The sequence below is a fragment of the Fukomys damarensis genome, unplaced genomic scaffold (genome assembly GCF_012274545.1).
Source record: "Fukomys damarensis isolate Sample0158 unplaced genomic scaffold, DMR_v1.0_HiC HiC_scaffold_20, whole genome shotgun sequence".
Classification (NCBI taxonomy): Eukaryota; Metazoa; Chordata; class Mammalia; order Rodentia; family Bathyergidae; genus Fukomys; species Fukomys damarensis.
Window position 1 is genome coordinate 14,015,837 of NW_022900932.1, and position 13,793 is coordinate 14,029,629.

General features: G+C 54.0%; 1 protein-coding gene across 12 annotated transcripts in view; it reads left to right on the forward strand.

Annotated features, from left to right (window-relative positions):
* Dlg5 (discs large MAGUK scaffold protein 5) overlaps positions 1 to 13,793 on the forward strand; it is a 90,180-nt gene that overhangs the window by 36,733 nt on the left and 39,654 nt on the right. For all 12 annotated transcript variants that reach the window (XR_004518245.1, XM_033766486.1, XM_033766485.1 and 9 more), the window contains 8 exons: positions 1,190 to 1,449; positions 2,606 to 2,918; positions 7,018 to 7,202; positions 8,611 to 8,736; positions 9,839 to 9,971; positions 10,474 to 10,601; positions 11,274 to 11,449; positions 11,751 to 11,854. Coding sequence is in view for 11 of the 12 variants with exons in the window: in XM_033766486.1 (XP_033622377.1) it covers positions 1,190 to 1,449; positions 2,606 to 2,918; positions 7,018 to 7,202; positions 8,611 to 8,736; positions 9,839 to 9,971; positions 10,474 to 10,601; positions 11,274 to 11,449; positions 11,751 to 11,854 (1,425 nt within the window). In the remaining variant the exon portion in view is untranslated. The remainder of the gene's footprint in view (positions 1 to 1,189; positions 1,450 to 2,605; positions 2,919 to 7,017; positions 7,203 to 8,610; positions 8,737 to 9,838; positions 9,972 to 10,473; positions 10,602 to 11,273; positions 11,450 to 11,750; positions 11,855 to 13,793) is intronic.

Genomic DNA, 13,793 nt, shown 5'->3' on the forward strand with positions numbered 1-13,793 from the left:
TTTTTTTTTTTTTTTTTTTTTTTGTACTGGGGATCGAACTCAGGTCCTTGTGCTTGAGAGGCAGTCACCAGACCGCTGAGCTAAATCCCTGGCCCATCCCTCCAATAGCCTCTTAATTCACTTTCTTGGTCCCCCCATCACCCCAACTTTGGCTCCTGTAACTTAGTGTAGAATGCTCCCTTGCTACAAGCATTCACATGGATTTCTGTCTTGCTCAAGATGCAGTCTTCAGTGTGAGTTTTGAAGCTGTTCCTCCTCCTTCAACCCAGCAGGCTGCAGTTGCGCAGTCTTGCCCTTCTCACAGTTCCTAGCTTGCACCTGGTAGTTCTGCCTCAGGGCCTTTGCAGTCCCTCACTGGCCCATTGGGCAGGTGTGCTCTTAGCTTCTCCTCATTTGCATCCAGACTCAGAAGTCGCCCTCTGAGAGAGGCAGCCCCAGGCTTCCTTCCTTCTCTTACAGCCTTCCATTCTACTGCTCAGAAGTCTCTCCAGCCTCTTAGCCTGTATTTTTATTCAAAAGGTACAGTCTTTTTCTGTCCTACCCAGCTCCCACAATACTAGCCATTTTAGGTACTTTTGTGGGTATTTTTGTGGTCCCCAACACCATCTCCAGGTTCTGTGATTTGCCAGGAGGACTCAGTGTATAATTATGCCCAGTGGCTAAAATGTATAATCATTGGACCCAAAGTCAACAAAGGCCAGGAGAGGTACATGGGGTGAGGTCTGGAGAAAGCTGGGTGTATGGTTCCTCTTCAGGGAGGGTCTCCTCAGACATGCTCTTTTGTCCCAGTGTGGGCCTGATGGTACTTGCAGAGTGGTGGCCTCCGCGGAGCCACAGGACACTCAGCTCTGCGCCTCAGCTGCTGCGGGGCCATCACATCGGTGCCCGCCTGGCACGTCCTGAAGGCCCAGACTCCCTGAAGAGAGCAGCCGTTCAGCCCGTGCTGCGCAGGCCGTTTCCCCTCCATTCCCAAATGCCAGTCAGGACGCAGCCTGTGTGGGGGCTGCTCTCAGGAAGGGAGCTCAGGCCAGGCAGGCGCACTTTTCTGAGGAGGAACGACGAAGAGCTGGGCTGGCTGCAGGGCCCCGAGGACCTCACCTCAAGACCCCCAAAGGCGCGAGGTGACCCCTGCCACCTCCTCAGCCCACACACACCGCCCGGTGGTAAACACACCCTTATCTGTCCCCAGGTGCTGAAGCACAATGGCTCATCGGAAATCCTTAACAAGCTCTACGACACGGCCATGGACAAGCTGGAGGTGGTCAAGAAGGACTATGACGCCCTTCGGAAGAGGTACAGCGAGAAAGTGGCCATGCACAACTCAGACCTGAGCCGCCTGGAGCAGCTGACAGAGGAGAACCAGCGGCTGCTGAAGCAGACGGAGATGCTGACCCAGCAGCGGGACACGGCCATCCAGCTGCAGCACCAGTGCGCCCTCTCCCTGCGGAGGTAGGAGCCTGGCCCCTGCCAGTGGGGCTGCAGCTGCTTCCTGCAGGTGGCAGTGGCCCGAGGGGCACGACCATCTTCCCCTCTCCTTTGTGGGGTAGTGGTCATCTGCAGAGTTCCCAGCCACAGCCGGGGCAGAGACAGCTTGTGCTACTGTGCTTTTCAATCAACAAACTTCTATCCAGGAAACTTGCTTTTACACTTAATGTGTCTTGGGTTACGGCTCCGGCTGTGTTTGGAGCAGCCTGTCTCTTAGGTCTCTCCACTCCTCCCTGGGTGTTAGACACGCCTAGCAAAAGGGAGCATCACCTGTCCAGGTCACTGTGTCTCCTAAATTTCATTTTTATTAAGGAATGTGGTCTTTAGAGATGGGGTTCCATGCTCCAGCAGGTTTGCACAAGGCATGTTCCTGCAGTACATAGCTCGCTGTAGTCCTCCTTTCACTTGGAAAGTGTCCTCTGGATATAAGTAGGTTTGGGAGTCTTCAGGTTGAGCACACACGGGCCAGAGGGTGTCTTCTGCAGGACTTCTCAGAGCCTTCACTGTGGGGGTGTGGCCTGGACTCTGACCCCTAACCTCAGCCCTTTGCCCAAATCACAAGACTATTCTATCTCCATCTATAAAAAGGAGTGGTTGGAGGAAATCAGCATTAAAGCCAGTTTTAGCTGTCCTCTGCTATGATTCTAGCATTGCTTTCTTTTATAATTTTTGTTTTCTTTTCTTTCCTTTGTGTGTGTGTGTGTGTGTGTGTGTGTGTTTGAGACAGGATCTTACTATGTTGTTCAGGGTGGCCTTGAACTTGTGCCTATCCTCCTGCCTCTGCCTCCCTTGTTCTGGGATTACAAGTATGTGCTGCACACCTGAATCTATTCTTTTCTAAATAACATAGTTTGACTTTGGAAGAAATCTGGGTGATTTTTAGTAGAGCAGAGGGTATGCAGTCCTCACTTCACCTTCAAATGTTTATAAAAGGCTGAGAAAAATTCCAGGCCCAGGGCACTGGAGCTCTGCGACCGCTGTCCTTTGGGGGTGCAGAGAGTGACCTCACGTGAAGCTTCACGCTTGGCCATCCTGGGCCATGGGGCTGGCACGAGGGGCAGAACAGCCTCCGGCAGCTCCCAGCTCCTCCCACGTCCCTGCTGCTCCCTCTACCCCCCAGGTTCGAGGCCATCCACTACGAGCTGAACAAGGCCACGGCGCAGAACAAGGACCTGCAGTGGGAGATGGAGCTGCTGCAGTCGGAGCTGACAGAGCTGAGGACCGTGCAGGTGCGCACAGCCCAGGAGTCGGAGAAGTACCGTGAGGAGCGGGACGCCGTGTTCAGCGAGTACAGGCTCATCATGAGTGAGCGTGACCAGGTCATCTCCGAGCTGGACAAGCTGCAGACTGAGGTGGAGCTGGCCGAGTCCAAGCTTAAGAACAGCACGTCTGAGAAGAAGGCGGCCAATGAGGAGATGGAGGCGCTGCGTCAGGTAGGCATTCGGTCGGCAGTGGGAGAGGCAGTGCGGCAGTGCTGGTAGCTGGGACGGGGGCATCCGAGTGGATGAGCCACCCACCCAGGTCACTGCTGAGCTTGGGCTGCAGGGCAGCATGGGGAGGGAGGCCCAGCTGTGGTCCTGGGTGTCCAGCGAGAAAGGTGACGTGCCTGGATGACACCACGTCCAAACTCACACTCAAGTTAGCACCTGCTGCTGTCGTGCTGAAAGTCAGTGGAATCTCCGACTTGCTTATTATGAAGCCAGGGCTTAGAACCTAGAGTGCTTGGTACGTGGGTTCAGAAGAGCACCCCCGGGCTCTCCACCAGCTGTGGGCATCTGGCTGGTCTGCTCTTGAAAGAGGTGCTATGGCTCTTGCTGGGAAGATGTGTGCCTCGGTTGAGTCTCTCCTAAGCGTTGCTTCTTGGGGTCATGGCTCTGGCTCAGGGGACTGGGGCATTTAGCAGCATTGGGTTCAAGCCACTCAGCCCAACTTCTGAGTGGTCAGTGCAGACTCTGCCTTCCCCGTCTGCCCTCTGTACCTCCTTGCTGATGCTGTGTACCCTGAAGTCCACCTAGACCCTGGGAGGTGTGGGCAGCTGTGGAGAGTCCCTTCCCATCCTGTTGTGGCTCTGAAGAGAGCACCTAGACTTGATCATAGCAGATTTTATTTCCCCCAGTTCTTTCTTCATGCCCTGTGTTCTGCTTTTCTGTGCAGGTTGGTTAACACGCAGGCTTGGAAGTGGTCTGTGAGGGTTGAAAATCAGGGTATCCAAGGCCAGGCAGATGGCACTGTGCACTGGGTTGCTATTACCAGATCCCTTTACCAGGCATGAGAAGGGCTCAAGGCCAAGGGTGCCCCAGCTGCCCCCCACCCATAGTGGCTTCCCATGGGGCTGTAGTGTGTGTCCTATGCCCAGAGTCTGAGCCCTCATCATCAGTCACATGACCTTACATCTCTTCAGACCTCGGTTTCCTCCACTGCACAGTGGAAATGATGGTGGTGTGTGTCTCACAGAGTGCTTGTGATTGAACAGCAAGTGCAGTTAGTGTGGTGCCCTCATGGAGTGGGACAGTGTGTTTGTTACTGCCTTGTTGGGGTTCCGGTGAACCTGCTGGAAGTGTTTTTGCAGCATAGGAAGAAACCAGCACCCCTCTGGACCATTGAGGGGAATGCCTCCGTGAAGGGGAATCTGTTTACTTGGATCGTTGTTGTTGTTTGCAATTTTGAGAACTGAACCTGGGACCTGGTGTGTGGCAGGCAAGCACTGTACCATTGACCCACACCCCCAGCTCCTCCTGTGATGAAATTTTTGGAAAGGTATTTACTCAAGTGATCTTTCAGTAAGTCAGGATAATGCACCAGGACTTGGTCAGCACCCTAAATAAACCATCACCTCACCTGAATACGTAGTTATTGGGGGAAATGTTGATATCAAATTAGAAACCGGAAATGAAGGAGGAAAATGAAAATGGCTGTGTCACTTGGCGAGCTCGAAGGTCACCGAGTGTCGAGTACGTACAGGGTGAACTGTGATAGGATGTCAAGTCCTCTTGGATGGGTATTCAGGATGTTGGAAGTTACTTGTGAAGACTCGAACTTCAGGGAGCAGACAGAAATAGGAAGGACCCCCAGCTCCCCCGCAGTGTGCGCTTCCCCTGTGGCAAGCATGGTCAGGCCTGCTGTCCAGGTGGCTGCCACCTCCCCCTGTGCTCCAGCGTGGCCTTCAGCAGGAGCGGCCTGGTGCCCGGGCTGCTGGCAGGAGACAGGTGTGCCTGTCAGCTGGGCTGAGTCAGCAGGCAGCAGGGGAGCCCCTGCCTCCTCAGAACTGGCATCCGCAGCTCCTCTCGCTGCACTGCTCCCCACACGAGCCTGCTCCCTGTGGTTGGAGGAGGCCGGTCTGTGGCCCGGGCCTGGGCTCTGAGGTGTGGATGTCAGGCCCTGTGCTCCCCACAGCTGCCTGCCAGGGCTGGCTTCACTGTGTGCAGCCTGGGGAGAGCTGTGCTTTGTGTTTCTGGACGTTGCCTTCCTCCTTCCCCCTCTCTGTTCTTGCCCTCCTTTCGGAGTCTTCTCCTCAGTAGGTTGAGGCAAACAGGAAGCAGGTAGTGGCACCAAGGTCCCAGGACCTGGCAGAGTCTGCCCAGCGCCAAGAATGGGCTCATCCTCCTGTCACCTGTCTGCCCAATCTAGCAAAGGCCCATTGCTTTCAGGAGGAACAACCTAGGGTGCTGGCACAACCCTGGGGAAGCTGTAGCCATGTCTTGCCTGTCAGAAGGACCCTCCAGAGAGGCAGTGCCCAGTTGCAAGAGTCCCTGAGGATCTCGGGGTGGAGACGCATAGCAGGAGGGGTGGCCCAAGTGGAAGAGACATGTCCCCCACCTGGGTGCTGTCTGCTCAGGTTCTGCCCAATCTAGCAAAGGCCCATTGCTTTCAGGAGGAACAACCTAGGGTGCTGGCACAACCCCGGGGAAGCTGTAGCCATGTCGTGCCTGTCAGAAGGACCCTCCAGAGAGGGTCCTTTTTGCCCAGTTGCAAGAGTCCCTGAGGATCTCGGGGTGGAGACGCATAGCAGGAGGGGTGGCCCGAGTGGAAGAGACATGTCCCCCACCTGGGTGCTGTCTGCTCAGCAGCACAGCTATGACCACACCTACATCCCATTGTCTTCTATGCCCTCGGGTGAGTGGCTGGCGGGTGTCTTGTGGAAATCTACCCCGTCTATCCCCAAGTCTGTGGCCCTAAGACCACTGAGGGGCAGGAGGGGGTCCTGGGCAGCGCCTCTGCAGATCTGATGTGGTGCAGCAGTATACAGGACCCCGGGCAGGTCACCAGCGGCGTCTGCTGTCCTTATCGGCATTATCAAGGGATGCAACGGGAACAGCTCAGTCCTTTTGACCCCCAAATTCCACTCTTCTTTCAAGTGACCTCATCCTTTCTCTCCCCGTTCACTATAACTTCTAAGAAAACTGGGGGTGAATTCTTTTTATTTTTCCTTTGGTATCAGAAATCGAACTCAGGGCTTCTTTGTTTGCCACACAAGCGCTGTGCTGCTGAGCTACCCCCGGCCCTTGGGGTGAATTCTTTACAGAGAATTCTTTAGCAAAGTAAGCAAATACTGTACACTGCACAAAGCATTGAAGAACTGAAACTGCAGTGATTAGCAGTGATCTCGAGAAATAAGGTTGGGCAGACCGTGTGACTCTGTCACTCTGGAGTTGTGATGTGCTTTTTGTCCCAGTTTTTCCCCAGCTCCTTCTGACTGTGCTTGAGAGTTGAGGGTTGGTTCTAAGCTGCTGTCTGTCGCCTTCATCCTTTGGTCTCCGGTGGGAACCGCTGCAGTCTTGCTCTCCCGGGCTTCTGTGGCGGGAGCGAGGCAGAAGTGTCCTTCCTCCGTGCCTGCCTTCCTGCCTGCTGTCACTGGGGCAGCAGCCCGTGCAGAGGCACTGGGATCGGCCCCTCTGACGGTGCTCCCGGTTTGCCTGTTCAGAAAGTAGGAGTGGAACTGAAAGTGGATGCTGCTGACCCATACAGGGGAGCACCCCTGCTGTTGCTTCTGAGAGTTATTGGAAATTTTATGGAGCCTCTAACTCTCCCGGGAGGTGTCAAGATACAGATGTTTCAGATTTCTGCTTCTCAATGAACTGAGATAGATGCACAGAATTCATCAGCAGAAATACTGATGTCTTAGAACTTGCTGTTCCAGATTATGGAAGTCAGCACGGCAGACATGGGGTTGGCGGGGCAGAACCCCTGGCCACCCCAGCACCTTCACTGCCTCGTATCATTGCCATTTGCCATGTGAGCGGTTGCTCTCTGTAAGTGGCAGGTGTGGCAGTGCACTCTGTGGGGGACGTTCCTCCTGGGCCACTGGGACTGACTGAGGAAGGCTGTGCTTCCATCCAGGCTCATGCAGGTCTGTGAGAGTCTGGCTTGGGACCCTTGCCTTGTGCCCCTTGCGGTGTGACCATGATGGTGGGTAGTGGTTGTTGTGGTCCAGGTGCAGGAGGGGGTGCTGCCGTGGGCTCCCCCACAGCGGAGCCCCACTCCTCACTGAGAGGAGGTCCAGTAACCTCTCCTCTGCCTGCTCCGTGCCCCCAGATCAAGGACACGATGACGATGGATGCCGGGAGAGCCAACAAGGAGGTAGAAATCCTTCGAAAGCAGTGCAAGGCTCTCTGCCAGGAGCTGAAGGAAGCCCTGCAGGAGACGGATGTGGCCAAGTGCCGGCGGGACTGGGCCTTCCAGGAGCGAGACAAGATTGTGGCAGAGCGTGACAGCATCCGGTATGGGGTGCCCCTGGGGTCCACTAAGGTCAGTCGGAAGGGTCAGAATCATTTGCCACGTGTCTGGGTAAGGTGGCAGGGGCCCAGGTTCCTCCTTTTTTACCCCTAGCTGAGCTGATGATGCCCTGGCCTCTCTGCTTGGCTTTGGAGTTTTCCGTTATGTTTCCTTCCCATCTCATTGCACCAAGATGTGCTGAATGGGTACCATGTCCAGGCAAGACCCCTGGGGACTGGCACAGGCTGGCCTTTATCTTTTGAGGTCTTCTGATGAGAGCACCACATTGGAGATGCTTTTTTTTCCCCCAGTATTTGCTAGGTGCCTACCATGTGGCAACATCTCAGGACTTGTAAGGGTCACTGGGCAGCTTGGGTGGGCGGGCGGAACAGGGGTAGGCGATGCCAGGGCTGTGATGGGACATTCAAGCACTCAGGCCATGAGGAAGTCTCCCCAGAAAGCGTGGCCTTTGAACTTGACCTGGAAGCATGAGTGGGGTTTCTCCCGGTGGGGAAGAGGGACAGGCGTTACAGACGGGAGGACCCGGTGCAGGACTAGGGCTAGTCTAGGAGGGAGGCTGACAGGGTCCCCAGAGCAGCTAGTGAGGGCCTGAAATGGGAAACCAGGGAGCATGAGACTCTGGGCTGGGCAGTACCAAGAAGGCCAGGGAGATGGTATAATGCGTGTCATTGAGGGGATTCTGAGACCCCCTGCTGCTGCAGAGGGCAGAGACCAGTGCCCTGGGGGCTGGGCTGTTGGGGATGGGGAACTGCCAGGTGCTCAATGTGAGGTACAGGGAGACCCCAAAGGCCCAGTGCTTCCTTTCTGCTGCTCTCCCCTGCTCCACAGGTTTCTCAGGGTACAGACCTGAGCTGGTCTCTGACAGAGACAGGGAGATTTGGGGCTATGCATTGTGGGGTCCAGCCCTCTAGACGCATCAGAGCAGTGTATTTAGGAGGTGGCACAGAGCAGTGTATCCCCACCTCCTCTGGATGGTAGAGGTGTTCTGGGCTCCCCTTTTGTAGAGTTCCCTCACACTTGCACCTTGCATCTGCCCAGAGCCTAGAGCTGCAAAACGGGGAGGACTGTGGGTAGGTAGTGGAGAGGCATGGGAGGCTACCATATGGGTTGGGGCCTTCGCTGCAGAGCATAACCCCCTTCCCCCGAGCCTGTGCTTGAATCGTGTGTGTAGAAATAGGTCCTGAAGCCCCCACATGTGAAGGGGAAGCAGAATGAGCACTGGTGTTGGGAATATGACCCTCGGGGGAAGGCGTACCTTCTGGGCCTCTGGGAAGAGGCAGATGCCTGCAGGTGTTGGGAGAGGGCTGCCTAGCTGTTTGCTGCAGACCACAAGCCCCTGCCTTCTTCCAGTTCTGCCCGTCAGGGTGACCTTGCCCTCTGCCTCCCTGCCAGGACCCTGTGTGACAACCTGAGGCGGGAGCGTGACCGGGCTGTGAGCGAGCTGGCCGAGGCCCTGCGCAGCCTGGATGACACTCGGAAACAGAAGAATGACGTCAGCCGGGAGCTGAAGGAGCTCAAGTATGTTTGGGCAGGTGCCGCCTGGGACAGGTAGCTGAGAACACTGCGCAGGTTCTCATGCCTGTGTGCATACCTGGCCCTCTGTGCCATCACTCTGGCTCACTCTGTCTGCAGAGTGAGCTGAATGCCATCTTTGTGCTCATGGTTCATTAGAAGTTTTTAGATAAACACAGAAGACAGCCTTAGCCCAGGGGACACCCTTCCTCTGCCACCATTAGCAGTGGCCAGTAGAAATTGGCAGAGCCCAATAACCATCATAGTCCAGAATCACGTTCTTATTGGAAAGCAGTGGCTTTATACTCCATGACATTTCCTGAGCTGGCAGTGTGGGGATAGTGAAAAGCTCGTGTGTGCCGTGAGAGTGTGTAGGCCTCACACACAGAGCAGCAGCTTCCCTTCTTCCCTGTTCAGTAAAGTCTGCCACAACCGACAGCTTCGCTAATTACAAAGGCACCCAGACCCACCGGAGCTGGTTCCAGTTAGAGGTTCAAAGGCAAAGCCAGATTCTCCTGGGATCCACCATGGGTTTAGCAAGCAGTGAAATCCCTGAGAAGCAAAGCCTGGAACCTCCAGGGCTGGCGTGGGAGGAGGTTTGCATCTTGCTTGAGCTGGCAGTGCGAGGAGCAACCCAGGTCTGCCTGCTTGTCCTGCATGTGTGCGTTTGCACCTCCTCTCGAGCCCTCACCCTGCGGAGCACGGGCAGGCTCCTCGCTGGTAGATGAGACGAGGGCAGCGAGCTTGTGGCTGTGCTGACCTGGGAGGGTTTTGCTCTTCTCCTCCCTTTCCACATGCATTTTAGAGTAGTTTTGTTTGCATTTAACAGACCAGTTTTGCAGGCATTTTGACCTGAGTTGCATTAAACCGCTAGATAAACTTGAGAAATTCTCTTAAAAAAAAGGAAAGAAACCACTTTGAAAACGGACTGGTACTCCAGGAAGCCTCAGCTGACCCTCGGCCTGGTGGGTTGTAGGGTGGGGGGAGCTGGGCAAAGAAGTGTGGCTCTGCATCTGCGAATGGCCCCCGGGGTTTGCAGCTGTGATATATATAGGGTGGGATATTCTGCCTCCCGAAGGGCCAGCGCCACAGCTGTCTTTGTTCTCAGGGAGCAGATGGAGTCCCAGTTGGAAAAGGAGGCTCGTTTCCGGCAGCTGATGGCCCACAGCTCCCATGACTCAGCCATTGACACTGATTCCATGGAGTGGGAAACGGAAGTTGTCGAGTTTGAAAGGGAGACGGTGAGCTGCTGTGGATGGCTTTGCTTCTCTGCCATCCTGATGGGAATACTGGGCTGGAGCAGATGACCCTCCGGCAATGTCTTCTTCACACCTGCTGGTTTGGAGGGTCAGCACTAGGGGCGGGAACAAGTCCTTTCCCAACAGCGTCCAAACTGGGCTGCTGGGCCGGGGATTTAGTTCAGTGGTGCCATTACCTGCCTTGCAAGTGTAGAGTCCCGAGTTTGATCCCCGGTACCAAAAACAAACCAGCAAACTAACTAGACTGCTGCAGATTGATATCCCAGGTCTCACAGTGGCCCGAGCATGGTGCATGGATGGCAGGGGGAAGAGCAGAGGCCCTGGAGGAGAGTTGGTGGCAATGTAGGTCCGCAGTGCTGGCTGGGGCAGACTGTGGCCATTCAGGGGTTTCATCCTGGGGACAGAGTAAGTGGCTCAGGGTCAAGGGCCAGATGTGTCTCCTCACTGCTTGGTAATTGGGCTGCCACTCCTGCTGTTTCAATAGGAGGACATTGACTTGAAGGCACTGGGATTTGACATGGCAGAAGGAGTGAATGAGCCCTGCTTCCCGGGAGACTGTGGCATATTTGTCACTAAAGTGGACAAAGGAAGCATCGCCGATGGCCGCTTAAGGTAAGACAGAGAAGTCTCAGGCCCTGGACTGAAAGTGGAACCCTCCAGCCCAATGCAGAGCACCCAAGGGAAGGTGCCAATGAAATGACTGCTCCTGGCCTCTGGGGACCCAGACTGTCTGAGGTCTCAGGCTCCCCTGCTCAGGATGCTCCTAAAGAAAGCTTTCTGCCTCTCAATTGCCTCTAAGTCCATTTTTTCACTATCAGTCAAGTGCTGTGTTTGCTTTTCTGTGGAGGAGGGGGCCTAGGCTGTACATGTTGGCACCTAGGATGTTAGCTGCATGCCCCTTCCATGAGGTAGTGATACTAAAGTAACTAACGCACAGTGCTGGCTACTTGCTAAGTAGCGGTTTGGGCTCTTATTATAACTTGATTCATCTTTGCAGTCCAACTAGGTAATCACCAAGTGATTGCCCCCTCTTACAGATGAGGACCCTGAGCCATAGTGGGACTGGGTCCCACTGCTGTCAAGTTGCAGAGCCAAGGTTTGAACCCAGCTGTCCAGCAACAGCACGTGAAGTTTGGCTCTGTGTGCTCCCAGGAAAGGGAATCTGTCTGAATGTGGATGTGGACACCTGCTCTTTGACATTTGAGAGTCCGCAAGCGGGTGGTTGGGGCCATCCACAGGCCCCATGGACTGTGTGGCTGCTGACCTGGTTGATCCCCTCCTCAGAGTCAACGACTGGCTGCTGAGAATCAATGATGTGGACCTCATCAACAAGGACAAGAAGCAGGCCATCAGAGCTCTGCTCAACGGGGAGGGCGCCATCAACATGGTTGTGCGGCGGAGGAAGTCCCTGGGCGGGAAGGTGGTCACTCCCCTGCACATCAACCTCAGTGGACACAAAGGTAGCGGCCTCAGGAGTGGCGAGAGTCCTTTCTGGTAGAGAGGGATTGTGTGTGTCTTCAGGAGCTCATCCTTCCCAGGGAGGTGCTAGGGCTGCCATGCACATGCACATGCAGAATGTGTGCTTTCCTGGCAGGAGGTCATCTGGGTCCTGAGTGTCTGATTTGCCAGAGCTGGTGTGACCTGGACCCCTGATGGTGGGACCCGGTGGGGTGCTGGGTGGCATGAGGTACAGTCTGCAGTTAATGAAGATGGGGGTGGGCAGCCAGGCAGGTTGACCCAGAGCCCTCCTGTGGTTTGCAGATAGCGGTATCAGTCTGGAGACTGGAGTATACGCTGCTGCCGTGGCACCAGGCAGTCCTGCTGCCAAAGAAGGGACCCTCGCCGTGGGAGACAGGATTGTCGCGGTGAGTCTGGAGCTGGAGCTAGGCTGTTTGCCACCCTCCAGGCTGTTAGGTCACGTTTGGGATGGTTGGGCAAGAGTCACAAGCAGAGATTTCACATTTGCATTGTTCTTGGGCATCACATTGTCTCAGCATTAAAAAAAACAACTTTTCCCCTCTCTGGATGGTGTCAAAATACATAGACAGTAAGCACTGATGAAAATGACATATAGAAAATATTCAGGAAAGAAATAGTCGTTTGTATTGCTACCGTGTGTAGATAACATCTAACATTTTCTGTTTCTTGTACGTGAATTTGTGTCGAGGACAGATATTTAGAAAATGAATTGACAAGGGCTAGAGATGCAGCTCAGTGGTAGAGCACTTGCTTAGCATACATGAGGCCCTGGGTTCCATCCTCAGCACCTCAAAAAGAAAGAGGAGGGGAAGGAAAAAAAACCTGGCATTCTGTGTTGTTGTCCTCTTCCCTTTCCCCTTCCCCTTCCCCTCTTGATTTTTTTTTCTTTTTGAATGAGGTCTCAGTCTCCAGCCCAGTGCTCCTGCACATCTGTATACCCGTGTATAGGTTTCTGGGTTCTGTTTGCTTGTTAAATACAAACATGGTGCCTGTACTATGCATTCTACATTGTGGACTCCTTTCCAAATGTGTCCTGGGGAATTGTGTTCGGCTCCATGGAGTACACAGTTTAAATCCTCTGCCTCCAATGGACATATAGGCTATCTTCAGTCTGCTGTTGTGAACAGTCCTGCAGTGAACTTTCCCTGTGTGCACACAGCTGATCTGCAACAGGTGACTAAAGATGCTGGGAGTGGCTGAGTCAGGGCAGCCGCCCAAGCTTTTGGTCAGTCTCTCCTGCTGGACAGGTGGCAGTCTTTGCATTGACAGGCGGCCACCCGTACCTCCCTCCATAGGCCATACGGCAGTGTGTCACGGGGCAAATTACCAGGCCAGGGCATCACTGGGTCTGTGGGCTTCAGCATTTAACATTCAGCGCCACCCTGGCCCTGTGCTTTGGGAAGGCTGTGGCCTTACCAGTCCTCCTGCAGTGTATCAGGGAACTTGTGGCTTCACATTTTTGCTTCTTCTTCGGACTTGTGAGGAGCCAGAGCTTAAAAAGCAGTATGTCACGTATATCTGGAAATATGAAAAAGTTATGAGGAAAAAAACACCAAAATCCATCACTCCCAAGATAATAATTCTGTAGGTGCCTTTTAATTAATTATTTAACTTATTTATATTGGGTTTTTTGAGGCAGGGTCTTAGTATGTCGTTGAGACTGACCTGGAACTCACTATGTAGCCCAGGCTGGTCTCGAACTCACAGCACACCTCCTGCCTCAGCCTCCCGAGTGCTGGGATTACAGGCGCGAGCCACCACACCCGGCTTGTAGATGCTTGTTTTTGTTTAGTTTCACTTTGAAACAATTAATTGATTCACAGGAAGTTACTAAGATAGCAGAGGGAGGGCCCACATACCACCACCTGGTTTCTCTGTCTCAGTGCCTGCAGATGGACGTTGGTGTGACCTGTGTGTAGTTCTGCATGGTTTTGTATAATCACTAGCAGGGAACTGTCCTATCATAGTCCCCTTACAGCCATGTCCCCTTAGGGTCACATCTCTCTACGCCCGCTAGCCCGTACACCTCTGGCTCCTGATGTGTTCTCCATCACTATTATTCTGTCATTTGCAAAGTGTCATGCAAGTGGGTCACACAGGGTGTGACAGTGGCCGTGTGTTCCCACCGTGTGTGTGTTTTTTTTTTTCTTGAGTTTATTGGTACAATCTAGGTATACAATACAGTTACATTCATTATTGGGATTCTGTACCTTTACATAATAGGTCTTGAGTCTCATTTTTTTCCCCTTGTCCCTGCCCTCCCTTCACCCCCTCCTCCCCTCCCCATTTACAAACATTTTATTTCCATTTTTTCAGTTTCTCATA